The sequence below is a fragment of the Equus quagga genome, chromosome 6, assembly GCF_021613505.1.
Source record: "Equus quagga isolate Etosha38 chromosome 6, UCLA_HA_Equagga_1.0, whole genome shotgun sequence".
Lineage (NCBI taxonomy): Eukaryota > Metazoa > Chordata > Mammalia > Perissodactyla > Equidae > Equus > Equus quagga.
The window spans coordinates 116495921-116519975 of NC_060272.1; the positions used below are offsets into that span (position 1 = coordinate 116495921).

Consider the following 24055-nt stretch of genomic DNA (forward strand, 5'->3'; position numbering starts at 1 on the left):
ATGACCCAAACTGTATACTTTAATTACAAATATTCCATGGTTAACTATGAAAATACTTTTATTTGCTGTTTCAATGGGCCCATTTTTAAATTAGTAAAGAGTATAATATAAGTTAAAGGGCTAACCAAAATTTATTTATTCTCTGAATGTGCTTGTTTTAGTTTTCATTCATGAGACTTAGTGATGATTTTGTTTCTGAAATATTAATTTAACTCTGATCAATTATAGTAACCAGCATTAGGATATTACATTTGTAACCGAATGAGCATAAATTTAAATGCCTCAGACTTTGGAGGTAATTATCTAATCATATGATTATATTTCTGACGTGATTAGGTGGCAGTATTTAATTCCTTTTAGAGGTAATTTTACCCCTATGTGGAACTATGTAGTCTAAATCATGATATCTTTCTGTTTATAGGAAACATTTAATTAACATGCTCAAGTTATATTTGGAAGTTTAGTAATATTTCACTGCTACATCACTAACTTAACGTGCTATCAGAAAAGACCAGTGTTTGCTTATCTTAATAAACTGCATTTTATGTTAGTATTTTCACAATTAAAGGGTTACCTAATGAATATGACTTTATAGTGCTTTGATCTAATGGAATGCTGGCAAGTATTATTTTCTATGTTTTAATTCCAGAAAACTATATAACGTGGTATTAACCTCTATAAAATTAGAATGCCTGAAACTGTAGAGGATAAAGCACATTTGTCAGTTTTGTCTTCTACAGCAAAAACCTGGCCAAATTCCAAAACATAGTTAGGGAGGTATATGCGCCTTACAAGGATTGTCTTTAAGAGTACCAACAAGGAAAATCACAATGATAGATGAAACAGGAAATACCTTGATAGTGGTTTTATCTTATTTCAGGAGTAAAGTTAGAGTATCAAAGTGGACCACAATCATCAAGAGCGCTTCTGTGATGGAAATAGAATTCATCTGTTTTTCTGATCTAAGTCGTGTGACATAGAGTCCTTGTGGAATTTAGAAAATCATTTATTTGTAAAAAATGTGGATTTAGGGCTTCTATGCCGTGTCATGGCTAAAAGACTTAAAAAGATGCAGCTTTAATTACAGAGGGGGTTTGACAAAATCCCCTAAATCAGATGGCTGTGTATTATGATGTGACTATCAGCTAAAGAAATACTAAGGTCCTTATTGCTTATTCTTTGAAAGGAAGACAAATCATTGAAACTTTCTTTCCAAGGCATTGGATAAATGATATTGATTAAATTTAACTATATGTGTGTGTGTAGTTATATAAAATTTTCATCATTTGATAAGAGATTATAAAACTGAGTAATTTCTTATTGTTGTTTAGTAAAGCACATTTAAGAAAATCAATTTCAATTACTATTGTTATGATATCCTGTATATAAATTTAAACTAAGATTTTGTGATGAAAGTTAATCTTATGAATTTGCATTTTTTGATTGCATAAAGTTTGTACATATTATGCTGAAAATAATGGAAAAATACTAATAAGAAAAAAGAAAAGAGTATTTCTGTTGCCATTTTGGTGTATAACTTTCAAAATTTTAAATGTATACATTTATGTATTTACATGCATATTAGTAATGTATATCATATATGTATTTAAGAATATGAGATATCATGTTCTACAGTATTATAATGCCCCTTTTCAGATTTATAAATATGTATGGCCATTTTTAAATGTCAATAAGTATAATTTATTTTCAATAAGGGAAAGAAAAAGAACAAAGAATTTCTTAGATATATTTTCTCATTAGATCTTTTAGAGTGGAAAATATTAAATTAAAACATGATAATACCAAACATAAGTTAGAGAAGGCTTTGGAAGAACATGTTATTTATGAATTATAGTTGTACAGATAAATTTGTTTTGATTTGTAGTGTACAAACTCAACACTTTCCTGTAAGGTAGCAATATACTTTTATCATATCTTTATACTGACTAAAAGTCAAATGACTTGCTGTAGTTTTTAATATTTAAATTCATTTCTTCTACTGATGGTCCAGTATTAAATCAGGTTGGAAACTGATTTTCTAAAGTATCCACTGATGATTTCATAACTGTACAAATTCTAGAGTAACTTGCCGTATGTGGGAATAGAACTGTATCAGTCAGGAAAGCTTGTGTAATGTTGTTAACAAGTGATTCCAGAATTTCTTTCAGTGGCCTTACTCGGGTGACTTCTCACCTGTTATACCCGTCATGGATCAGCTGGGCTTCTGCTTCCTGGGTTCCTCATTCTATGAATAAGGCTAATAGAGCAGCTCTTATCTTGGATCCTGTTGATCTTGTGGTAGATGTCTGCATGTATGGCATTGCCGGTCTTGTGTCTGCTAGGAAGTGACATTTTTTACTTCTGCCTGAATTTCATCAGCCAAAGAAAGTCATTTGAGTCAAGCTGGACATCAGTGGGACAGGAGAGTATACTTTCCCCTCAGGGAGGTGAAACAAATGCAATCCACTATAATAACTATGTTTTTTTTTTTTTTTACTTTACAAAATACAGAAAAGATAAAGAATCTGTTTTCTAGCTAACCATATTGACCAAATTTGGTATAACTTTACATTCTAACATATGTGGCTCTTTTCCTCTGGTTTGTTAGGAGAATTGTAAATAGTGAGCCGTAATGTCTAGTTGGCACTTTTGTCTCTTGCCCTAGAGTTTTTATTAGTATAAAAATAAGAAGATTATTCAGTGTGTTATGCTGTTTTTCTTTGAATAAATGTGAGTGTTCTAGACTGTCTAGACTCGGTTAACCACATTTTGGTAAAGCATTTTCTAGGCTCCAGAAGCCACATGCCTGACATTTCTAGGAGTCACCATAGATGGTGATCTTGCTCACTTAGAAGGCGGAATAGCTGTGTGTTTTTCTTCAGGTAAATGGGTTGGTTACAGACAGATCAGAAATGTAAACCATGCTGATTTTACGGGAAGCGCTTTGTAATCCAAATAGCACTATTTATTCAGTATGTATGTATACACACACACTTGGGTACATGCACTCACACGTACACATCCTCACAAAGGAAAATTTCATTTGAAGCAAAGCTATAAAATAGCGTGTTTTGCTATATCAAGTTACTTCCTTGGAATATATACATTTTCAACTGTTAGTACCTGAACAAAGAAGTTTTGCTAAGCACAGTTTCTCAAGAAATTGCACTGAGGCTTGGGCCCAGCCCTCTGCTTCTTCCTAGCACTTTGTTTGAACTTGCTAACTGTTGCTGAAACTCTGCTTGGTTTAGATGTGCGCCTTTGTCTTTGTTTTAATAACCTATTTAGTCCTCAGCTTCAGTCTCTTTTTCTATGATTCATAGGCATGAAGCGGGATTAAAAATGATCTATTTCGCTCAGATATGTTAAAAAAATAACTTTCACGGTTCATTTATCACATAATGGGAGAGCTGGTACCAACCCATTTAGTTATTTAGAAACCTCACTTAATGGTTATTGTCAGTGGTGACCTTGTTCTAAACATTTTTTCTTCAAAATAGCCCAAGATAATAACCAATTCGTTATTGGTAAAATCTAAAAAAAAAAATTTTAAACTATAGACCAAATAATGTAGTTCTCCTTAGAAAATAATCACTAAGTTTAATTATTAACTCACTTTTTGGTGCCCCTAAAATAATATGTTCTTTTCATCATATATTTCTACTGTGACTCAGAGTTTATGACTCTCTGTCATATGATTCAAATAACTTGTGGGAATTCATATCGTTATTAGTAGAAATAGAAAATATATGGCTAGGATGCTGAATTTATATAAAGTAAATATTTAATATGTACTCTCTGAGTAATGTAGAAGTGAATTTGATAGAATGCTCTTTAGCATACTAAGGAAAACTATCTGTTACAAGCCAGTTCTTTTTAAAATCCTCTTTTATCTAGTATATCACTGAATCTTTATCCTCAAAAGTGAAATCTTATTAAACTCTCGTTAGAGTCCATCTGAAGATGTGAATGAGCTGTTGCAGTCTGGCCAGAATGATCTCTTGTGTTTATCCTAATTTGGCAGCTATGGTTTGTAGATGTGATCCCTGAGACAGAGATCAGAGAATGCTGCTCCACGGCAGCTTCCTTCAGCAGCTTCCCATGGCTTTCTATGATAATAGCTGACAACGTTTTAGCCATGGAACCCTTATTTGAACAAAATCTTATACAAAAGCTCATAGAAAACATTAAAGCAAATTCTGGTTGAAAGATGAATGGGGGTTGGGAGTCCACTATTTCAAATGTTTCCCCTAAGATGTCTGGATGCATCTCTCTGGAGCACTGTATAAATGTCATTTGTGAAAAAGTCTAGTTTTCTGACCATATCTGGCCTATATGTAACTTTCTGGTCTTTTCTCCTGCCATTCTCAATAGTGCCTTATCCTTCAGCCATACCTTACCTCTTGTATTTCTCAGAACACGCCATTTTATTCTGCTGAGAATGCTCTTCACAACACTGAACACCCAGATTTAATACTAGCTGCTTTTAAAACCTCTTCTCATCTTTCTAGATAGGAAGTCATTTCCGATAGGAGTATATTCTTTGTATTTATCTATTTATATGTCAGACTGCCTGCTTTTGAACTCTGGCTCTGTGTAGTCCTGGTCAAGTTGCTTGAACTCTGTGCCTTAGTTTCCTCATTTGTGAAATGGAAATCATGGTAGTACTAACTCACAGAGTTGTTATGAAGACTGCTCGTATTCATGTTTGGCGTAAGTACTCAGGAAGTGTTAGCTATTATTGTTATTGTTATTATTTATGGCTTTGGCATGGAGAGGCATACAATAAATGTATGTTGAATGAACAAAGAAATACCGTAGAGTCACCTCCTGTGTTGAGGTTAGGTTTTAGAATCAGTGTATAAGGCAAAAATCTTGCATAGGCAAAAATATCTTTAAGAATCCCTTAGGGAAATCTAACAGGGGATACTTGATAGTAGAAAAATGATTGAGTTATTTTGTTTTTTTTAACTCCTTTCAGTCTACCCAATTCAATGAACTGTTTCTATTTGTTTTTATTCCTTTACAATGTCTCTTCTGGAAGGGCAAATTAGAGATGACATATTCTAAACAAATCCAAAACAGCCAGATTTTCTTCTGTGTTGGAATATGTTGCCATTTCTTCAGTTGGGCACCGAATGAAGAAGTTGCTTTATGTTCGGGGCCAAGTTGAATGACAGTACATTTTTTATTCAGGGGACTCCGTCTCACTGTTGCCTCCCTGTTAGAGTCCTGGCCGGATCAGGTGCGTGGGAGGCGAGGGCAGCTAGGTGAAGCAGCAGGTGTTGCTGTGGTTGCGCTTTGCTTCGTCCCTGTTTCCTCTCACAGGCTTGCTGCAGGTAAACGTTTATGACCCGGAGTGGCACCAGAGCTACTGTATTTGAATCGTTGACCTCTCTTTCAGTTCCCTTCCTGTCCCCATCTCCTCTCTTTCATCCCTTTCAGAGTGAGTGTAATGAACTTCTTTTAAATCAAATGCACCTCTACTTTCTTATCTGTGATTAATGAATTTTGTACTAATTACTAATTCTTCTGTTACTATAACATTATAATATAATCTGTGCATTTCTGGGATTAAATTAGTCACATAGATGACTTTTTCCGTAGCAGCTGAAATCTCCTTAACAGGGGGAGTTAGCTACAAATGCTCATGTTATAGAGCTTGATACACTGTTGTGATAGCATGGAGATCCTGTAATAAATATTTAAAATGTTGATGTTACACTAGGCAGCCAGATTGCAAGATATGCAGGGAAAATTCAATGCTATTGTTGCTAACTTATAAAAGAAAGAGATGCAGAGATCTCCAGTGCTCTTTGAAAGGTTAAAAAAAAGCAGCAACACAATGTGGTATTGAGCTATATAAAATTCCATACTATAGTGGAGTGCTATAAAATTCATCCTTATTTTGTAAACATTTATTTTTTATTTCATTATACATTTTATAAGTGATGACAGTGATCCTGCTTTCACACAAGGAATCTTCAGTTGTGTATGCTTTGATTTTTTATTTTTTTTTGAGGAAGATTAGCCCTGAGCTAACATCTGCCAATCCTCCTCTTTTTGCTGACGAAGACTGGCCCTGAGCTAACGTCTATGCCCATCTTCCTCTACTTTATATGTGGGACGCCTGCCACAGCATGGTTTGCCAAGCGGTGTGTAGGTCTGCACCCCAGATCCGAACCTGCAAACTCCGGGCCACCGAAGCGGAACGTGCGAACTTAACCGCTGCCCTACCAAGCTGGCCCCTATGCTTTGATTTTTCATTGAAAGTACTTCATTATATTACACTAAAGTCCTTGTTGGAGTTCATTTCACTATAAATGGAAAGCAGCCACTTAAATAGATTGCAATACTTTACTGAGCACTTGATAAATAGGTGAAGTACTGGTTTTACACTTCCATGGGGATTTCCCAGTTAGTGGATTTTATGGAAAATCTGGTGAGATGGTTACTAATATCATTGTAGTGATAAAGAAAAAAGGTTTAGATTCAGAAGACTTGGGCTCACATTTTGGCATAAACCCACTTAGTAGTTTCATGACCTTGGGAAAGTGACTTAACTTCTCTGATTCTTAGTTTCCTTGGGTAAAAATAGGACTGATGATGGATCTACCTCACTGGACTATGAGAAATCAAAGGAGTTAATGTGGCTGCTGTAAAATGCTTGTATGATGATGATGATGTGGTTCACTTGTCCCTCAGCTATTTTTTTCTCCCAGGATTTGGGGGAAATAAGTCATAATAGTGAACATTTATTGAATACTTACAGGGACAGGCATTGTTCAGGAACAGACCTAGTGCCTTCATACAAAGGTGAGACGCTTCAGGTAGTGAATGTTCGTAAACGTTTGCTGTTCAGAACTTTCCCCTTGTGAATATACCTCTAACACTGAGATAGAAATCAGTGGTAAGACACTTGAATACACAAAGATTCATCCAATGAATTAACTTTTAAGAAAAGACTCAGACTTTGTTTCATTTACATTTAACTTTAAAAGAATCTAAGTTTATTTTTCTAATTTAAATTTGACCTTCAGATTCTCTTAAATAATTGAGTTTTACTCAGCCAATATTTGACTTACTTTTATTAATATTATTTAATAAACAGCATATTCTAGATAAATGGTCATTTAAATTCTGTAATGCAGTGAAAATATTAATGTGAGAGTATTTTAATTATTATTTAGAATTACCTACCCTATTATTCAATTACATCACAAAAAGAATTTTTGAAATTGAAAAATTCTTCCAACAATTCTTTTTATTTAAATGTCAGGAACCCACCTATATGAAGCCCTATATAAATTATTCATAATCTTTCAAATTATTCTTAGACAGTTGTTTTAGGTAATTCTCAGATGATTTTAAAACAGCATTTAATTCTAAATGTTATTTTTCTACAACCTAATTCATAACTTGACTCACTTAAAATATTACCAGGGAATTCAGCAACTTTTTGGATCTCGTTAAGCCTAGGATTGTCAGCTGTGTGAAGTGTTTGGAACCTGATGGGTAGTCTGTAGCTGATAAGGTCCAACAGAAGAACCTATGTGTATTCTCTCCCCGTGTATTTCTTAGAGATTCATTGAGAGAAGGTAGAGGTCATAGAAGAACTGATTTTGTTATAACAACATCATGATGGTTGTCACCTGCATCTAGTTTCTGTCTCATAAGGTCTGTAGTGCAGCTAAATGCAGTTTGTTTTACACTCCGAGAAAACGTTACTGCCACATTACTGCTTACATGCCCTGTGTCACAATAAATCTAGCTACCACTTGTCTGTTCTGTACTTTTCTGAGTGTACTTTCCAGTTGAGAGAGCGCTCACGATTCTATTTATTATCCTCTTTTTTGTCATTTAAAATGTTCTTTAACTATTTCTCTCCCACATTACCTCATTATGTTCTGACACTTTTAGTCTGCCAGAATTTTGTAGTATATATTTGAGGCTTAGAACAAACAGCATTCAGTATCTTTTGAACACTTTTATGAGGTTCCTTTTCTTTCCGTTATGTTTTACTGTTGATCACTTTCAGCTAGTTGACTGGGAAGGATTAACTTTTTCATTTTATATTTATGAAATTTAGGAGGACGTTTTCAAAGGAATATGTGAGAATATGGTACCAATAATCATAAAGCATTTTACAACAAAATCTTACAGCATACTTTGAAATTTTAAAGGTGAATTTTCATTGCTCCTTTGCTCCATATTTTGATAATCATCTACCATATGGCCTATTTATAAAAATAACTTATTTTATACTTGTTTTTGTTAATTTTCTTTTACATTTTTCAAGTGGATAGAAATAGGTATTTTAAAAAGTATATATATTTTTATATATATTATGTACATGTATTAATGATGATGTAGAAATAATACAGAAACTCATAAGTAGCCACATATAGGTGGGGATTTAAACAAGACTATGTAATGACACTACATGTAGAAGTGTAAGTATTGCATTAGTTATGCATATTAAATTTATGTAGCCTTTTATGATTTATAGGATACTTTCACATCTGTTGTCTTACTAGACATGTGAATTCTAACTAGAACTGTCATTTATTCAACCCCAAAAGTGGGTGACTTATTTGATCTTCAACTTCAGTTTATAAATATGTCACCTACCTTCTGCCTGGGATTCTTGTGAGAAAATAATGAAAGATGTGTCCCTAAGGAAGATGACTTAAAATTGCAGAACTTTTCTTTCAAATTATCCATATAAAATATAGAATACTAAGACTGAAATTTTCCTATATAAATTTTACCACATACCAGGATCTTTTACTATTGTATATTTATTGTAAATTCTCTAATTGCTTCTCTCGCAGATTTTCAAGCTTTATTGTAAAATCTCTTATTCTTTAGTTTCATCCCTGACTTGTATGCCCATTGTAGACTTGCTGGTTGTATCATTTTAACTTTATACTTTCTGTGGCAACCTGCACAGTTTGATCCACTCAGCAGTTACTCAGTTCTTGATTAATATAGCGTTCTAGTTGTCACATTATAATAGTAGGGCTGAAGACAGTGCTGTTTCCTTTTCCGACATTAGTTTTCATGCCCTGAGATGTTTTACCCAATTTATCACAATCTAGGAATGTTTATTCAGAAGTTACAGGCACACAGCAGTAAATTAAAAAAAAAAGTTAGAGATGTTTTTTTCCTGACCTAGGAAATGTAGCTTAGTTCTTTATAACACTTGTGTTGTTGTCTTGCCTTTCATTTTGCATGGCTAACTTTTACACCAAATTGAATTAGCCATTAGCTTTTAGTCTGCAGGAATGTGGATCCATACATATTTCCCATTAGACAAAAGAAAATCTATAAAAGCGATATCCCCTGGGGCTCAGTCTTCCTAGCTGGCCTAATGGTCTGAAGCACTGCTATACTGTACACTCATGAGAAGGAACTGTGTGGGATGATGCCCGTAACATCCAGAAATATTAACTGGAGAGTTGTGCCCATTCTTTCAGATAACTTTAACTTTTGTGCTATACCACATTTATTTATTTATGTATGTGTTTATGGCGAAGAAGATTGGCTGTGAGCCAACATCTGTTGCCAATCTTCCTCTTTTTTTTTCCCCCTGCCCAAAGCCCCAATACATAGTTGTATAGCCTAGTTGTAAGTTGTTCTGGTTCTTCTAGGTGGGACGCCACCCCAGCATGATGAGCAGTGCTAGGTCTGCGCCCAGAATCCAAACTGGGGAACCCTGGGCCACCGAAGCAGACTGTGAACTTCACCACTTGGCCACGGGGCCAGCCCTCTAAACCGTATTTATTAATCAAATATTCTGATTCAGGGAATTCATGTTACAAATTTTATATTTTTGAAACTATTACTGAACAAAATTATAAACTTTGTATATCTTGTGTAGTTTAAAATTAGGGTTTGGTGAATGAGACATTCAATATTTAGGTAGCCATATCGTTTTCATAAGTTTTGTGGTTTTTATTTTTAAAGAACTTCTTTTTCAAAATAGACCTCCACTGATGATGGTTGCACAACTCTGTGAATATACTAAAACCCACTGAACTGTATACTTTAAAAGGGTGAATTATGTAGTTTGTGAATTATATCTCAATAAAGCTGTTAGTTAAAAATATTTCCACTGCGCAAAGTTTTATCATAGGTGCAAACTAATAGAAGTTCAATTTATATTTACAATTCATTTTTAAAAATGTTAGCCTTAATAAACATTTAAAGCTTTAGATGTATGAAATTATGTGACTTAAAAAAAAATTTGTGTTCTTATTCAATAGTAATACATATTTATTATACACACTTCAGAAACTATAGATAAGAAAAAAGACATTTAAACATATATGTTTTTAATATTCATATCTGCCATATATTCTATCCCTAAGCTTTCCCTCTACTTGGTATCCTTATTTTTCCTGCTAGCTTTCATGAGTAGTAAATACTTTTTGTGACCATCTTAAGAAAACAATCAAATGTAGAAATATCTTCTTATAAGAGTAGTTTAGTGAAAGCATTGACTTTTTTTCCTGGACTATGACAGTTTTACATGAAGGTGAGCAAAACATCATCTAAAAAGAAATACAATAAATATATTGCAGAATAGCTTTTGAAATACAGTCAGTTTTGGATTTTGTTGTAAAATTTTGCTTTGAAACATTTTTGATTTAAAGTGAAAACTCAAGATCTTTGATAAATCATATTGTGGCATTGGTTCTTGTGTAGGTGGAATTTTTTTTGTCTTTTTAAAGACTCTCATTATCATATTTAGCACTAACTTTCTAACAGCTAAAATTGTTCACAACACAGTTTAAAGATAAATGCAGTATCAGGCTTTGAATATTTTTTTTTTGTAAATATTAAGACCTGAGTACAAAATGAGGGCTGTGTTGTGGATTAAGTGAAATATCTCAAGGCTGTGCTGTTCTGATAACTGAACCTGAAGTGACCTTTCTCAGACACAATTACAGAGCTGTATGTTTTTCCTTTAATTTCATCAGGGGTTTAATTAGTATACAAATAAAACTTCCCTTATCTTCCTTTCTACCTAATTGGCTTGTCTTCGCTTATATATGAAGTATGTGAAAGTGGGCTGTAATTAGGGTGACCGTGTTAACCTTTTTTCCTCAAATGTACTGTTGCCTAAAGGCCTCAAGGCCTAAAAACAGTGCTTTGGATTATTGCTTTGCAATCACTATGGCTGTCCCATAGGTTTTCTCATGAGCAGAAGGGCTTTGGGTGCTGCAGGTTCCCACTGCTTAACAGGATCTTCATTCTTCTCCCCACTAAATGTTTATTGATTATCTCGCTGTTCCAGGCTCAGCTTCCAACAACTTAATATCAGGTGACAGTCAGGAGAGTTCTCCAAGTAATTAGAGTTGAGCATTGGGGGAACAATTAGGAGCAGAGTTATTAAACTTGATTTATCCTATTCTCTCCTGAACAGTTTCTTGGATATCAGAACATCACACTTTCACAATCTACCCTCGTTGAGAAATTAGTGGCTAACCTGCTGCTTATCATGGTTGCCTTGCTGCCTAGAGGCACACCCTCTTGGTTTCAGTCATTCAGTTAGAAATATTAGAGTCCATAAAGTTTATCATGGGTTTTAATTAGATAAATCTGAACAGGAGAAAAGAAAAGCTGAACTTAAAATTTTATATATCTGCTATATAATATATATTATGTATGGTGTAGGTACATATGTTTGTATATGATATATATGTGTACACATATGTAAATACATTTTTCTTTCTTTAAAGCTCAGTGTTAGGATTTCTAAAGATTCTATTTTTGTCATCAAAAACAAAAAAGGTGATTATTAGGGAAAAGACATATTATTGAATCACTTTCTATGTCTTGGTGTTTTGTACACATCTCCATGAACCTTAGGATCCATTGATGTATATAGACTCCATTGTGATGTCCCTCAACTCTTTGAAATGAAAATTCTGTGTCTATAAGTTATATGACAACAATTATCCTTTTTTCAAAAACTATATTATCTCCTAATTTTCTTTCTTTTTTTTTTTTGATAAAGATCAGCCCTAAGCTAACATCTGCTGCCAATCCTCCTCTTTTTGCTGAGGAAGATTGGCCCTGAGCTAACATCCATGCCCATCTTCCTCTATTTTATATGCGGGACACCTACCACAGCATGGCATGCCAAGCGGTGCCATGTCCGCACCTGGGATCTGAACCCGTGAACCCTGGGCCATCAAAGCGGAACGTGCACACTTAACTGCTGTGCCACCGGGCCAGCCCCCTATCTCCTAATTTTCAAACCAAGGAAGTGTAATCCATATCACTTTGTTTATACCACTTTTTGTTTATTTTCTGTAATTTCAGTCTTAAAATAGGCTATTCTGCTACTCTCTGAAATAGTGCAGGCTTTAGAAGAGGTTGGTGGCTCCCTCCCATTGCCCCTGAGAGATGAAGATAAAAGCCAGAGGAAACAGGAAGATTTAGATCATCGTAAAAATTCTAATGCTGTGAGTTTTATCTTCTTTGAAAGGGTATCGTAGGATTCCTGAAAAGTCAGTTGTGTTTTACAATGATTCCAAGGTCATGTGTTCTCTCAGATTGGTGAGCTGCAATCTGGACAAGGCTGGAGACAATATCTTGAACACTCCTCACAAATATAAACCTCTAGTCATAAGAGTTACTGAGCAAGAGAATTTGAATGGATTGGCACAAATCTATCATTTCTGTTGGAAAAAGAATTCAAGCTTTATGTGTAACTGGTGGTGGATCATTAGTTTTATCTTCACATTTGAAAAATAGCATTTTTCACTCCCTGAAAGATGTCAGACATACTGCCTTTAAAAGGATTCAAATGAGTTTTACTTTTTTAAATAAAGAAATCTTGTGACACTTCAATGCCTTTAAATATCTTAACATTGGCACAGAATAAGTAGGTTTAGCATGGCTTTTAAAAATCTATTCTTTGTTGTCTTTTTAAAGTTGGTTTGAATAAGAGACTGTTTCCATCATGGGATGTTCTTGATGTTCTGTTAATAATAAAGATTTAAAATAAAATATGATATCTAATAAGTAGTCACAATTTGCTTATTTTTAATTTTTTGACTTGTGTTTGATAGCAACTTGACTGTTTGAAAAGTGAAATACTCAATTTAAAAACTTTTAACATTTTTATATACCTGATTTGACTGATGATTTCTTTCAGTTTACTAGCGCTTAGACTGAATTAATTGTTTTAGCTCTATGCAGGCAGCTTGAGTTTTTTATACTACCTGTTGTGAATGCATTAACAGAATACTATTAGAAGAATTTGAAATCCTCGCATTTTGGTTATTTTTTACTGGATATTTGAAGCATCGTTGTGTTAATGTGTGGCTAAACTCTGAGCAAGAAGAAAAAATATTATGTGTATGCAATCAATTATTTAGTTCACTGTCTAAGAAATTTAATGGAAAAACTGTTTGATAAGCTCATATTGTAGAAACTTCATAGGCAAAGGAATGAGGCTTTTAGTGCTAAGGGATCCTCTGGTCCCTATACTGTTTTACATCCTAGAATTTTAAATGAGGTCTAGAAAATATTCCTTTAAATTGTGAGTTTCTGATTCTAAGACCTTTAGCCCTAAAGTTCCAAGATAAAGTTGTACACGTGGATCTTGAGATTTTTGTGCTAGGTGAATATTTCAGATTAAAGCAAATAGCAAATATCAATCAACAGATTTTATACTTCTGTGACCGGGAAAATATTTATGGGATATAAATAATTCCAAATGCAAGTATTATTCAAAACTTTCTCTGTTGAAACATGTTAATCACGTTTGTATTGCTATCCTTGACGTGAGAGTTATTTATGGGAAGTAAGTGAATTTTATTTTAGAGTCTGATTTGTTTGTTCACCGATACATCTAAAGCCACCTAACTATTATAGATATATTTATAAAGAAAGCAGTGGTGCTATTAAGTCTTGGATTCCCCATTCTCTTGTAGGTATTGCAATCCACCTTCGTCTCAATCACATACACACTTTGGGCATATGATTGTTCTTGTTTTAAATAGATTCTAAATTTCATATGCTTTCACCCCTGAAATCTTTGTTTTTTTCATCATTAAAAGAAAATGCAACTTGAGATTTTTATAATCAGATGTTTTTACAAAGAATAAAATTTATTTGCCTGGCAGTATGTTAAAAAATAAAATAGAATTGTATTTTGTAGCTAAACATTTTTCAAAATCTTAGCAGTTCTGTCATTTCTAATTAGTAAGTATGTAAAATTTTTGCAGAAAATTTGTTAAACCTTGATGTGTAATGACCCAAGTCTACTTCTCAGTCAGTCTGTATCCTTCTTTGTTTAATAGCCTATGGCATAAACTGAAGTTAATTATCAGGGCTGACAAGTAACTCTGTTTTCTGTCTGCTTGCAGAGCCTCTCCGAGGCAAAGATGGAGCTGAGAAGAAAAGATCAATCTCTGCGTCAGCTCAATAGACATCTTACCCAGCTGGAGCAGGACAAGCGTCGACTGGAGGAGAACATCCATGATGCAGAGAGTGCCCTCCGCATGGCAGCCAAGTGAGCATTTGGACCTTGGGGAGATCACTTAAAACAGACAAAAGATCAATTCTTACTTTCATGCTCCGGGTTTTAGCCCTGGATAATACAGTGTTAGAAAACAAAAGTACAGCTGTCTTTCTTTGAAATTCTCTGATATATCCTCAAAAAAGAAAACTCTTGACTCAATATACTAAATGTATATTTTATTGAGAGACTTCAGAAAAGCATAAGTTTCTGTATAACCTTTATGTGTACTTTGGGCTCTGTTGTAGTGTTACATGTTTGAAACTATGTTTTCATTAATATGAAATGTAAGACTCTTTATTTGAAAGTTTTGCATAGTTTCTTCTATCATATATTGCTCATCCCCTTCTGTCCTACTGCCCTCCAAGTTTTGCTCTGTGTATATTATAGTATACTAATATTGCAAGTAACATTTCCATAAGGAAATGTTAGTATACAATCAACATGTGTATCATTGCATCTTTTTAAGTGCAATAAAAACATATTCATCATGGAAAATTCATTTCATTTTATAGCTGTGTATTCTAATATGTTAAACAGAAAAAATGTACAGTTTTCAGAGTGGGCAACGATGTAAATGTGATGAGAGTGTTTTTCCTTTTACCAGGTAATCAAGTTGACATACACTGTGAAGTTCAAATTGAACAGTTCTCTTGGGTATTTTTATTTGTGCCCCACATCAAATTTTATGGAATACTTTAAGACAGTCCTTTGTACAATAGCATGGCTTAAAGAAAATCTATTTATGGATTAAACAAACGCTTAATTTTAATAAACTCAGTGATTTCTAAATTTGGAACTCTGGATTCCTGTACTTTCAAAAACATGTATATTAATTAAAAATTTTTCTGAGACAAACTCTCTTTTTAAGCATAAAACATCATGAAATATGAATTTAGTCTGTAAAATAAATCACGGAACAGAGAATTTGCAATCTTAGGATATCCACAGCTTTGCCAGTGGGCTTGGAAAATCACTCATAGGTAATGAAAAGATGAGTTTATACAAGGCCAAAATACTGGCATGTTTCAATTGCCACCAGTAGTTTTTTTGAAAATTGTAAAGCTCTATAACATTGCACCACCATATAAGATATATGTAATTGTCATTTTTAAAAAATATAAGTGTGACTAAATCAGCTTTTTGTTGTCACTGTTTGGTCTTATTTTCCCAATGTCAAAGGAGAAGCTTAGCCTAGGTAATTTCTAGTGTGTCTTATAGCTCTGAAAATTCTGGGATTAATGAAAACAAGATTAGAAAACCTCCAGATTCATATTGTGTCTTCAAACCTTGCTACTAATTCAGGAATTTGGCATGTGTATGATCTGTGATCATGGACGCATGTTCTTATAACACTAAAGAAAGCTGATTTGAAATTTGGAGAGCTAATACATTATTTACAGTTCTCAATTTATAATTTACCATTAAACTTTTGTCTTCAGCATTTTCATTCACACTTTTTATTTCATTATTAAGGCTAAATTCAGTATACAAAGTGATAGAAGAAATTAGTAACTTTGCATAGTTCTAGTCAGGGTCATAGAGGATTTTTGTGCAATTTTTATAGCATAAAAAGTCTATGTAGAAAGGAAAATATTATTTTGCCTAATATGGTCATTTATAAATATATCACCACCACTAAGATTTTAAAAGTTTTGTTCATTATAAACCAAAAGAATAAAAGTTTAGCCTTTCCAGCACATTTTAAATCAATAATGTAATCATAATTTCTTTTTTTTTCTTTCTTTTTCACTTTTTTTTAACTTTGAAGATATCCTTGAGATTTCCCGCCTCTAATTTATGGCAGGCATAACTGAAGATATGAGTTAAATATGAACATATACCAGTTAAATATGAAAATATGTTTAAGTTTTACACTTTTAGAAGGAGTACAATGATAACCAGCCTTTATTTTTCAATAATAGTGACTTATGCTAAAATGTGCAACAGTTGTAGTAAGGCTTGGGTTTTACTAACACCTAATTTTTTATTTTTTTATAGAGACAAAGAATGTGTTGCTAATCATATGAGAACAGTAGAAAATATGCTTCATAAGGTACTGTAATTTTTCTTACATATTGTTCAATTTATATTATGACACAGTTCTCCTAGTCATTATTTTTATCAACTGCAAAGTACTGTAATTCATTTTATACTTCTTTAAAAATAAATCAACAGAAAGATTCTTTTAAATGGCTGAAAATGTATTATACAATGCTGTATTGCATAGCTATTTTTCAGAATTCACTTTATGTACTTAATAAAACTATGAAAATAGTGGTTTCCCCAAACTGGTATACTTGCACTTGAATTATTTGTGGTCTTTGCTGCATGAACCAGAGGTCATTAAGATTCTTACATGTCTCATAATAATAAAATGTTTGACCACATCGTCTAACCTCTTACCACTCCTAAATCTACTATCCTATATATGTATATGGAGAGACATAATGTATTGTACTTGGCAGTACTCATATACCTTAACTAGACAGTAATGTTTTTCAAGTTGTAATTTACCTTCTTATAAGAATATATTCTTAAAGTAGAAAGTTAATACATTTAATATGATTATATTATTCTCAAATTTAATTACTTCTGTATGATAAATTGACTTTTAATTTGTAGCGATGAGCACCATAACAAGGATAACATGCTATTACTAAAAACTTAATATATTAACTAACTATGTTTTGTTAGCGTTTCAGATTCAATGTTCTCACTATTTCATTATTTAAAAATAGAGAAATTTATTTGTGTGTTTCTGTCTAATAGGCAATTTGTTGAAAATATAAATACCTACTACTTTTAAGATATATGGGATTTATGAATGAATCATATTTAGAATAACTTTGTGAATCAAATTTGTTATATAATATAGTTTGTAAATCAATTAAAAATACCCTAAAAACTAACCTTTTTAAGGAGATATTAAATAAACATGAACAAACTAATATTTAATACATTTTAACATTTTAGAAACACCGGGCCTCTGTATTCTTTTAGATATTGAAAGTGATTAGCATTATTTCATAATGCCAAAAGCATTCTGAAAAAAAGATCTAATATTCTGAGTGCTATTTTTTTTAAGTAATATTTGTTTGAAACTATGATGTCTCCCCCTCTCCATTTAAAAAAGTGTAACTAGTCAGTATAGTTTAAATATAGTCACATCAAATCTGTATATGCTAAAAATCTGAAATTTAAATTTGTAGGAAAAGAGACATCTTTCATTAGATTTTTTTGTACTTGGTAAGACTTTGGGTAGGAAAAATCAATTGTCATATATATGGCATACCTTTTTATATAGTTAACTTTGCCTTTGAAATCTCATTGTTTGTTCATCTTCCCAGCTGGAGGAAAAAAATGTGGGATAGCAGCTGTCTTGGACTTTGACATCAGAGAAAAACCATTATCAATATGAAATATAAATGTTGTACCTTATCCGTTCCTTATGAGAATGGCAAAATATATTTTTTAAATATAATAAAGACTGATTGCAACAGGACAATTATATTCATACAGCTCTTCAGTTACAGTTCATCTTTTGATTTGCGTGTCTTATGGAAAGACAGGTGGCCGCAGCACTGGCCTGCAGTCCTCTAGATCTGCTTTGCTTTCTGGCTTTTTTTGCCTTCAAATTTAATAGTTAATTATTTTGATTTATGTATTTGGAATTTTCTAATTATATAATGGTTTTTAAATTGTAAATTACTTTTCAAGCTTGAAGTGAAAATTTAGGAAAGGCTGATTGATTATTGGGCTAATTCCCTTTTCTGTGAAGTTTGGGTGAGAAGGAATTGGTGATAAGGAAGTGGCCCAGGGAGTCCCTCTGAAGCTCTCAGTTGGTTCAGCCCACCTGTCCTCATGCGGGAGTTCACAGGTTTACTTTTCTGGCCACCTTGGGCCGTGCAGTGGCATTTCAGTGTCTTGGAGAAACTAACAGTAGTATAGAAGGAGGGTCTAGGCTCTTTCATGGTGCTGTGAAAATGGTGTGTTTACATCCAGACCCTTTAGCAAAGTTTACTGTACATAGTCAAATAGTATAGCTATTTATATTTCTCAAGCACATGTGTTTTCACATCAGTTGTTCTAGAATAAAACTATTTTTTACCTTCTGAGTTGAATTTTAATACTAACTTCTGACAATAATCAAATAGAAAAAACTTGTTTTCATGTTAACATTGTTTCTTTTCTAACATTTTAAAGAACTTAAACTGAATGTCTTTGTTTTTAGGAAAAAAATTACATTTTGTTAATGTTATTAGTTTTTAAATTTGACACGTTGCATTCAACTTTTCAAATCCTAAAACTGTATAATACAAAGCAGTTGACTAGATATTATATTTTAAGTCTCATTTGGGACTGATGCTAGTATTTAATAAGGAAGGCCAGTCATTTTCATTTAAAAGCATATATTTTTCAAAGAAGCAGAAGTTTTATTTTAATTGAATTTAAATATATATATTTTATTATGCCCATTTTTAATGTAAGTCAGAAGTTAACTTTTTATTAAGAAACTTTTTTTGGGCTAATTTCAGGTTATTGGGATTAAGAAAAATAAGAACAAGAGAAAACAAAATCGTCATCACAACTTTTCGTGAGGTGCATTTTTCATACAAACACTTCTCTATTTAGTTGAACTCTTAACTGCTTTTTCTATTTTGCAAAAACCATAACTATGGAACTTTTTTAAAAAATGGCCATTTTAAACTGTACACTTCAGTGGTTTTCAATACGTTCACAATGTTGTGCAACCATCACAACTCCCTAATTCCAGAATATTTTCCTCACCCAAAAAGAAACCCAGTAGCCATTACACAGTAACTCTTTATACGTCCTTGTCCCATTTTGTGGGTTATCCTTTTACTTTCTTAATAGTGTCTTTTGATGCACAAAAATTTTTAACTTTGATGAAGTCCAATTTTTTTCTTCTGTTGCTTGTGTGTTTGGTCTTATTTCTAAGAATCCATTGCCAAATCCAAGATCATGAAGATTTTCCCCTATATTTTCTTCAAAGATTTTTATACTTTTAACTCATATTTAGGTCTCTGGTCCGTATTAAGTTAATTTTTGTGTATGGTGTGATGTAAATATTTGACTTCATTCTTTCACATGGCTATCCATTTATCCCAGCACTATTTGTTCTTCCCCCATTCAATGATCTTGGCACCCTTGTTGCAAATCGATTGACTATAGATGTATGGGTTTATTTCTGGACTCTCAATTCTATTCCGTTGATCCATATGCCTGTCCTTACATCAGTACCACACTGTTTTGATCACTGTATCTTTGTAGTAAATTTTGAAATAGAGAAGTGTCAGTCTTCCAATTTTGTTATTTTTTCAAGATTGCTTTGGCATTTCAGGGTTCCTTATAATTCCATATGAATTTTAGGATCAGCTTGTCCATTTCTGAAGAAGAAAGCAATGGGAATTTTGATAGTTAGGCATTGCATTTATGGATCAACTGGGGAAGTATTACCATCGTAATATTAAGTCTTTTGATCCATGGGATGTCTTTACATTTAGATCTTCTTTAATTTCTTTCAACAATGTTTTGTAGTTTTCAGTGTACAGATTTTAACACCTTCTTGTTTAAACTTATTCCTAAGTATTTTATTCTTTGTGATTTTCTTAATTTCATTTCCTGGTTCTTAATTGCTAGCATATAAAAATATAACTGATTTTTATATGTTGATCTTGTATTCTGCAACTTTGCTGAATTTATTAGGCCTTACAATTTTTTTGTGTATTCTTTGGGATTTTCTATATATAAGATCAGGTAAACTGCAAGTAAAGATAGTTTTACTTCTTTTTTTCTAATTTGGATGCCTTTTATTTCTTTTTCTTGTCTAATTGCCTGTGCAGGACTTTCAGTATAATGTTGAATTGATGTGATGACAGCAGGCATCCTTGTGTTGTTCTAATTGTAGAGGAAAATCTTTTGGTCTTGCACCGTTAAGTATCATGTTAGCTGTAGGTTTTTCATAGATGTGTTTTATCAAATTGAGAGAGTTCTCTTTTGTTCCTAGTTTTTTGAATTTTTCTTATGATGAAAGGGTGTTGGGTTTTGTCAGATGCTTTTTCTGTCTCAATTGAGATGATCATGTTTTTTTCCTTCATTCTATTAATGTGTACTGCATGGGTTGATTTACATATGTTGATCTATTCTTGCATTCTTGGTATAAATACCACTTGGTTATGGTGTATAATCTTTTGAATATGCCACTGGCTTTGGTTTGCTAGTTTTTTTTTTTTTTTTGAGGATTTTTTCATTTATGTTTATAAGGGACATTGGTTTGTAGTTTTCTTGTGATATCTTTGTCTGGCTTTGGTATCACAGTAATAATAGCCTCATAGAATGAGTTAGGAAGTGTTCCCTCTATTTCAATTTTTTGGAGAGTTTGAGAAGTATTGGTGTTAATTGCTTAAACATTTGGTAGAATTCATCAGTGAAGCTATCTGGTCCTGGGCTTTTCTTTGTTGGAAGTTTTTTGATTGCTGATTCAGTTTCTTTCCTTGTAATAGACTTTTTCAGATTTTCTGGGTTTTTGAGGCAGTTTTGGTAGATGCATTTTTCTAGGAAATTGTCTATTTCGTGTAGGTTATCTGTTTTTTTGACATATGTATTCATTTTCTTAGAAATATTTTTATTTTTTTAAAGTCAGTAGTATGTCCCCATTTTTATTCCTGATTTTAGTAATTTATTAATCTTTTTTTCTTGGTAAGTCTAGTTGAGGTTTCTTGATTTTGTTGATCTTTTCAAGAAACCAAATTTGATTTTCTTGATTTACACTATTAGGTTTCTATTCTCTGTTTCATTTATCGCTACTCCAATCTTTATTATTTCCTTCCTTTTTCCTTTGGGTTTAGTTTGCTTTCCTTTTTCTACTTTCCTAAGATGGAACGTTAAGTTACTGATTTGAGATCTTTTTTCTGTTTTAATGTAGGCATTTACAGCTATAAATTTCCATCTGAGCACTGCTTTCATTGCATCTCATAAGTTTTGCTATGTTGTATTTTTGTTTTCATCTGTCTCATAGTATTTTCTAATTTCCTTGTGATTTCTTCTTTTACCTATTCATTGTTTAAGAGTGTGTTGTATAGTTTTCAAAATATTTGGGCATTTCCCAGCTATTGTTTCACTGTTGAGTTCTAATGTAATTCTGTATGGTTTGAATAGATACTTTGTTTGATTTCAGTTCTTTTAAATTTATTAAAGTTTGTTGTATGGTCCAGAATATGGCCTGTTTTGGTGAATGTTATTGTGCATTTGAAAAGAATGTGTATTCTGCTATTGTTAGGTTGAGTGTTCTACATATGTCTGTTATGTCTAACCGGTTTGCAGTGTTGTTCCAGTCTTCTAATTCCTTGGTTATCTTTTGTGTAGTTGTCTTATCCATTGATGAAGTGAGCTTTTTAGGTCTCCAACTATTACTGTTGAACTACTTTTCCCTTCAATGTTCTCAGTTTTTGCATCATATATTTTGGGATTCTGTTGTTAGGTGCAAATGTATCTGGAAATTGTTGTATCCTCTTGGTGGATTGACCCTTTTATAATTATATATCTTTCTTTGTCTTTTGTAAAAACTTTTGTCTTAAAGTCTGTTTTGTATGATATTAGTATAGCTATTCCAGCTCTCTTTTGGTTGTTACTTGCATGGAATATCTTTTTTTATCCTTTCACTTTCAACCTATCTATGTCTTTGTATCTAAGATAAATCTCTTGTAGACAGCATATAGTTGGATCATGTTTTTAAATCTATTCTGCCAATCTCTGACTTTTACTTGAGGAGTTCGATCAATTTACTTTTTTTTTTTTTTAAAGATTTTATTTTTTCCTTTTTCTCCCCAAAGCCCCCCGGGTACATAGTTGTGTATTCTTCGTTGTGGGTTCTTCTAGTTGTGGCACGTGGGACGCCGCCTCAGCGTGGTCTGATGAGCAATGCCATGTCCGCGCCCAGGACTCGAACCAACGAAACACTGGGCCGCCTGCAGCGGAGCGCGCGAACTTAACCACTCAGCCACGGGGCCAGCCCCCGATCCATTTACATTTAATGTCATTAGTGATAGGAGGGACTTTTGCCATTTTCCTTTATTTCTATATGCATTATGTCTATATTGTTCCTCAATTCCTATGTTAGACCACTCCTCTTTTTTGTGTTAGATCTTTTCTAGTATAACATTTGATGCCCTTCTCCTTCGTTTTACCAAAAATTTTTAGTTATTTTATTAGTGGTTGCCTTTGAGATTACAATTAACATCTTAATTCACAACAATCTAGTTTGAGTTAATGCCAACTTCATTTCAACAGTGTACAAAAACTTTGCTCCTATATAACTCTGTCCCCCCGTTTATGTTGTTATTGTCACAGATTATATCTTTATACATTGTGTGTCCATCAACATAGTTTATAATTATTGTTTTATGTAGTTGTCTTTTAAATCATATAGGCAAAAGAGAGGGGTTACAAACCAAAAATACATAAATACTGGCTTTTATATTTACCTATGCAGTTACCTTTACTAGTGTTCTTTATTTCTTCATATGAATTTGAATTACTGTCTAGTATCCTTTCATTTCAGGCTGAAGCACGTCCTTTAGCATTTCTTCTAAGGCAAGTCTCGTGGTAATGAACACCTTTGGCTTTTGTTTATCTTTGAATGGCTTAGTTTCTCCTTCATTTTTGAAAAATATTTTTGTTGGATGTAGACATCTTGGTTGATAGTTTTTTTTTTCTTTCAGCACTTTGAATATATCAACTCCAAGATTTCTATTTGGTTCTTTTTTATACTGTCTATCTCTTTATATTTTCTCTTTTGGAAGACATCATTTGCATGGTTTCCTTTTTTTTTTAATATATGGTTTCCTTTAACTTTTTAAGACTATTTAAAATAATTGATTGTGTGGTAAGTCCAATGTCTAGACTTCCTCAGGGACAGTTCCTATTAATTTCTGGTTTTCTTGTATATAGGCCAGAATTTATTTCTTTGCATACTTGATAATTTTTGTTGAAAAAAGGATATTTTGAATATGACAGTGTGGTGACTTTGGAAACCACATTCTCCCCATCTCCAGTGTTGTTTCTGCTTACTCTAGAAGTTGTTGCTTGTTTAGTGACTTTTCTGAACTAATTTTATAAAGTCTGTATTCTTTGTCATGTGTGGCCACTGAAATCTCTGTTCTGTTAACTTAGTGGTCAGCTAGTATTTTGACAGAGATTTTCTTAAATACGAAGATTCACGTGTTTGTTTCTTGATTAAGTTTTTCCTGGTTGCTGTAAACTTTCAGTTAGTTTCTGGAGCTCTGAAAAAGTTGATTATGACAAATTTTGCCAGTTTATTTGCTGTTTTTGTGGAGGGACTGGTTTTTTGGAGCACCTTACTCTACCATTTTTGTTAATATCACTCACTAAAATCATATACTTTTATTTTCCTAATAACTTTACCAGTAGGCTTCTAATATTGCTGATAATACGGGCTCTCAGAAATTGAATTTTTAAAAAATCAAGAGCCTC

The 24055-nt window shown here is 32.9% G+C and overlaps 1 protein-coding gene across 4 annotated transcripts in view; it reads left to right on the forward strand.

Moving 5' to 3' along the window:
- CCDC171 (coiled-coil domain containing 171) overlaps positions 1–24055 on the forward strand; it is a 294411-nt gene that overhangs the window by 191820 nt on the left and 78536 nt on the right. For all 4 annotated transcript variants that reach the window (XM_046663625.1, XM_046663624.1, XM_046663626.1 and 1 more), the window contains 2 exons: positions 14388–14533; positions 16541–16595. In XM_046663625.1, coding sequence (XP_046519581.1) covers positions 14388–14533; positions 16541–16595 — 201 coding nt within the window. The remainder of the gene's footprint in view (positions 1–14387; positions 14534–16540; positions 16596–24055) is intronic.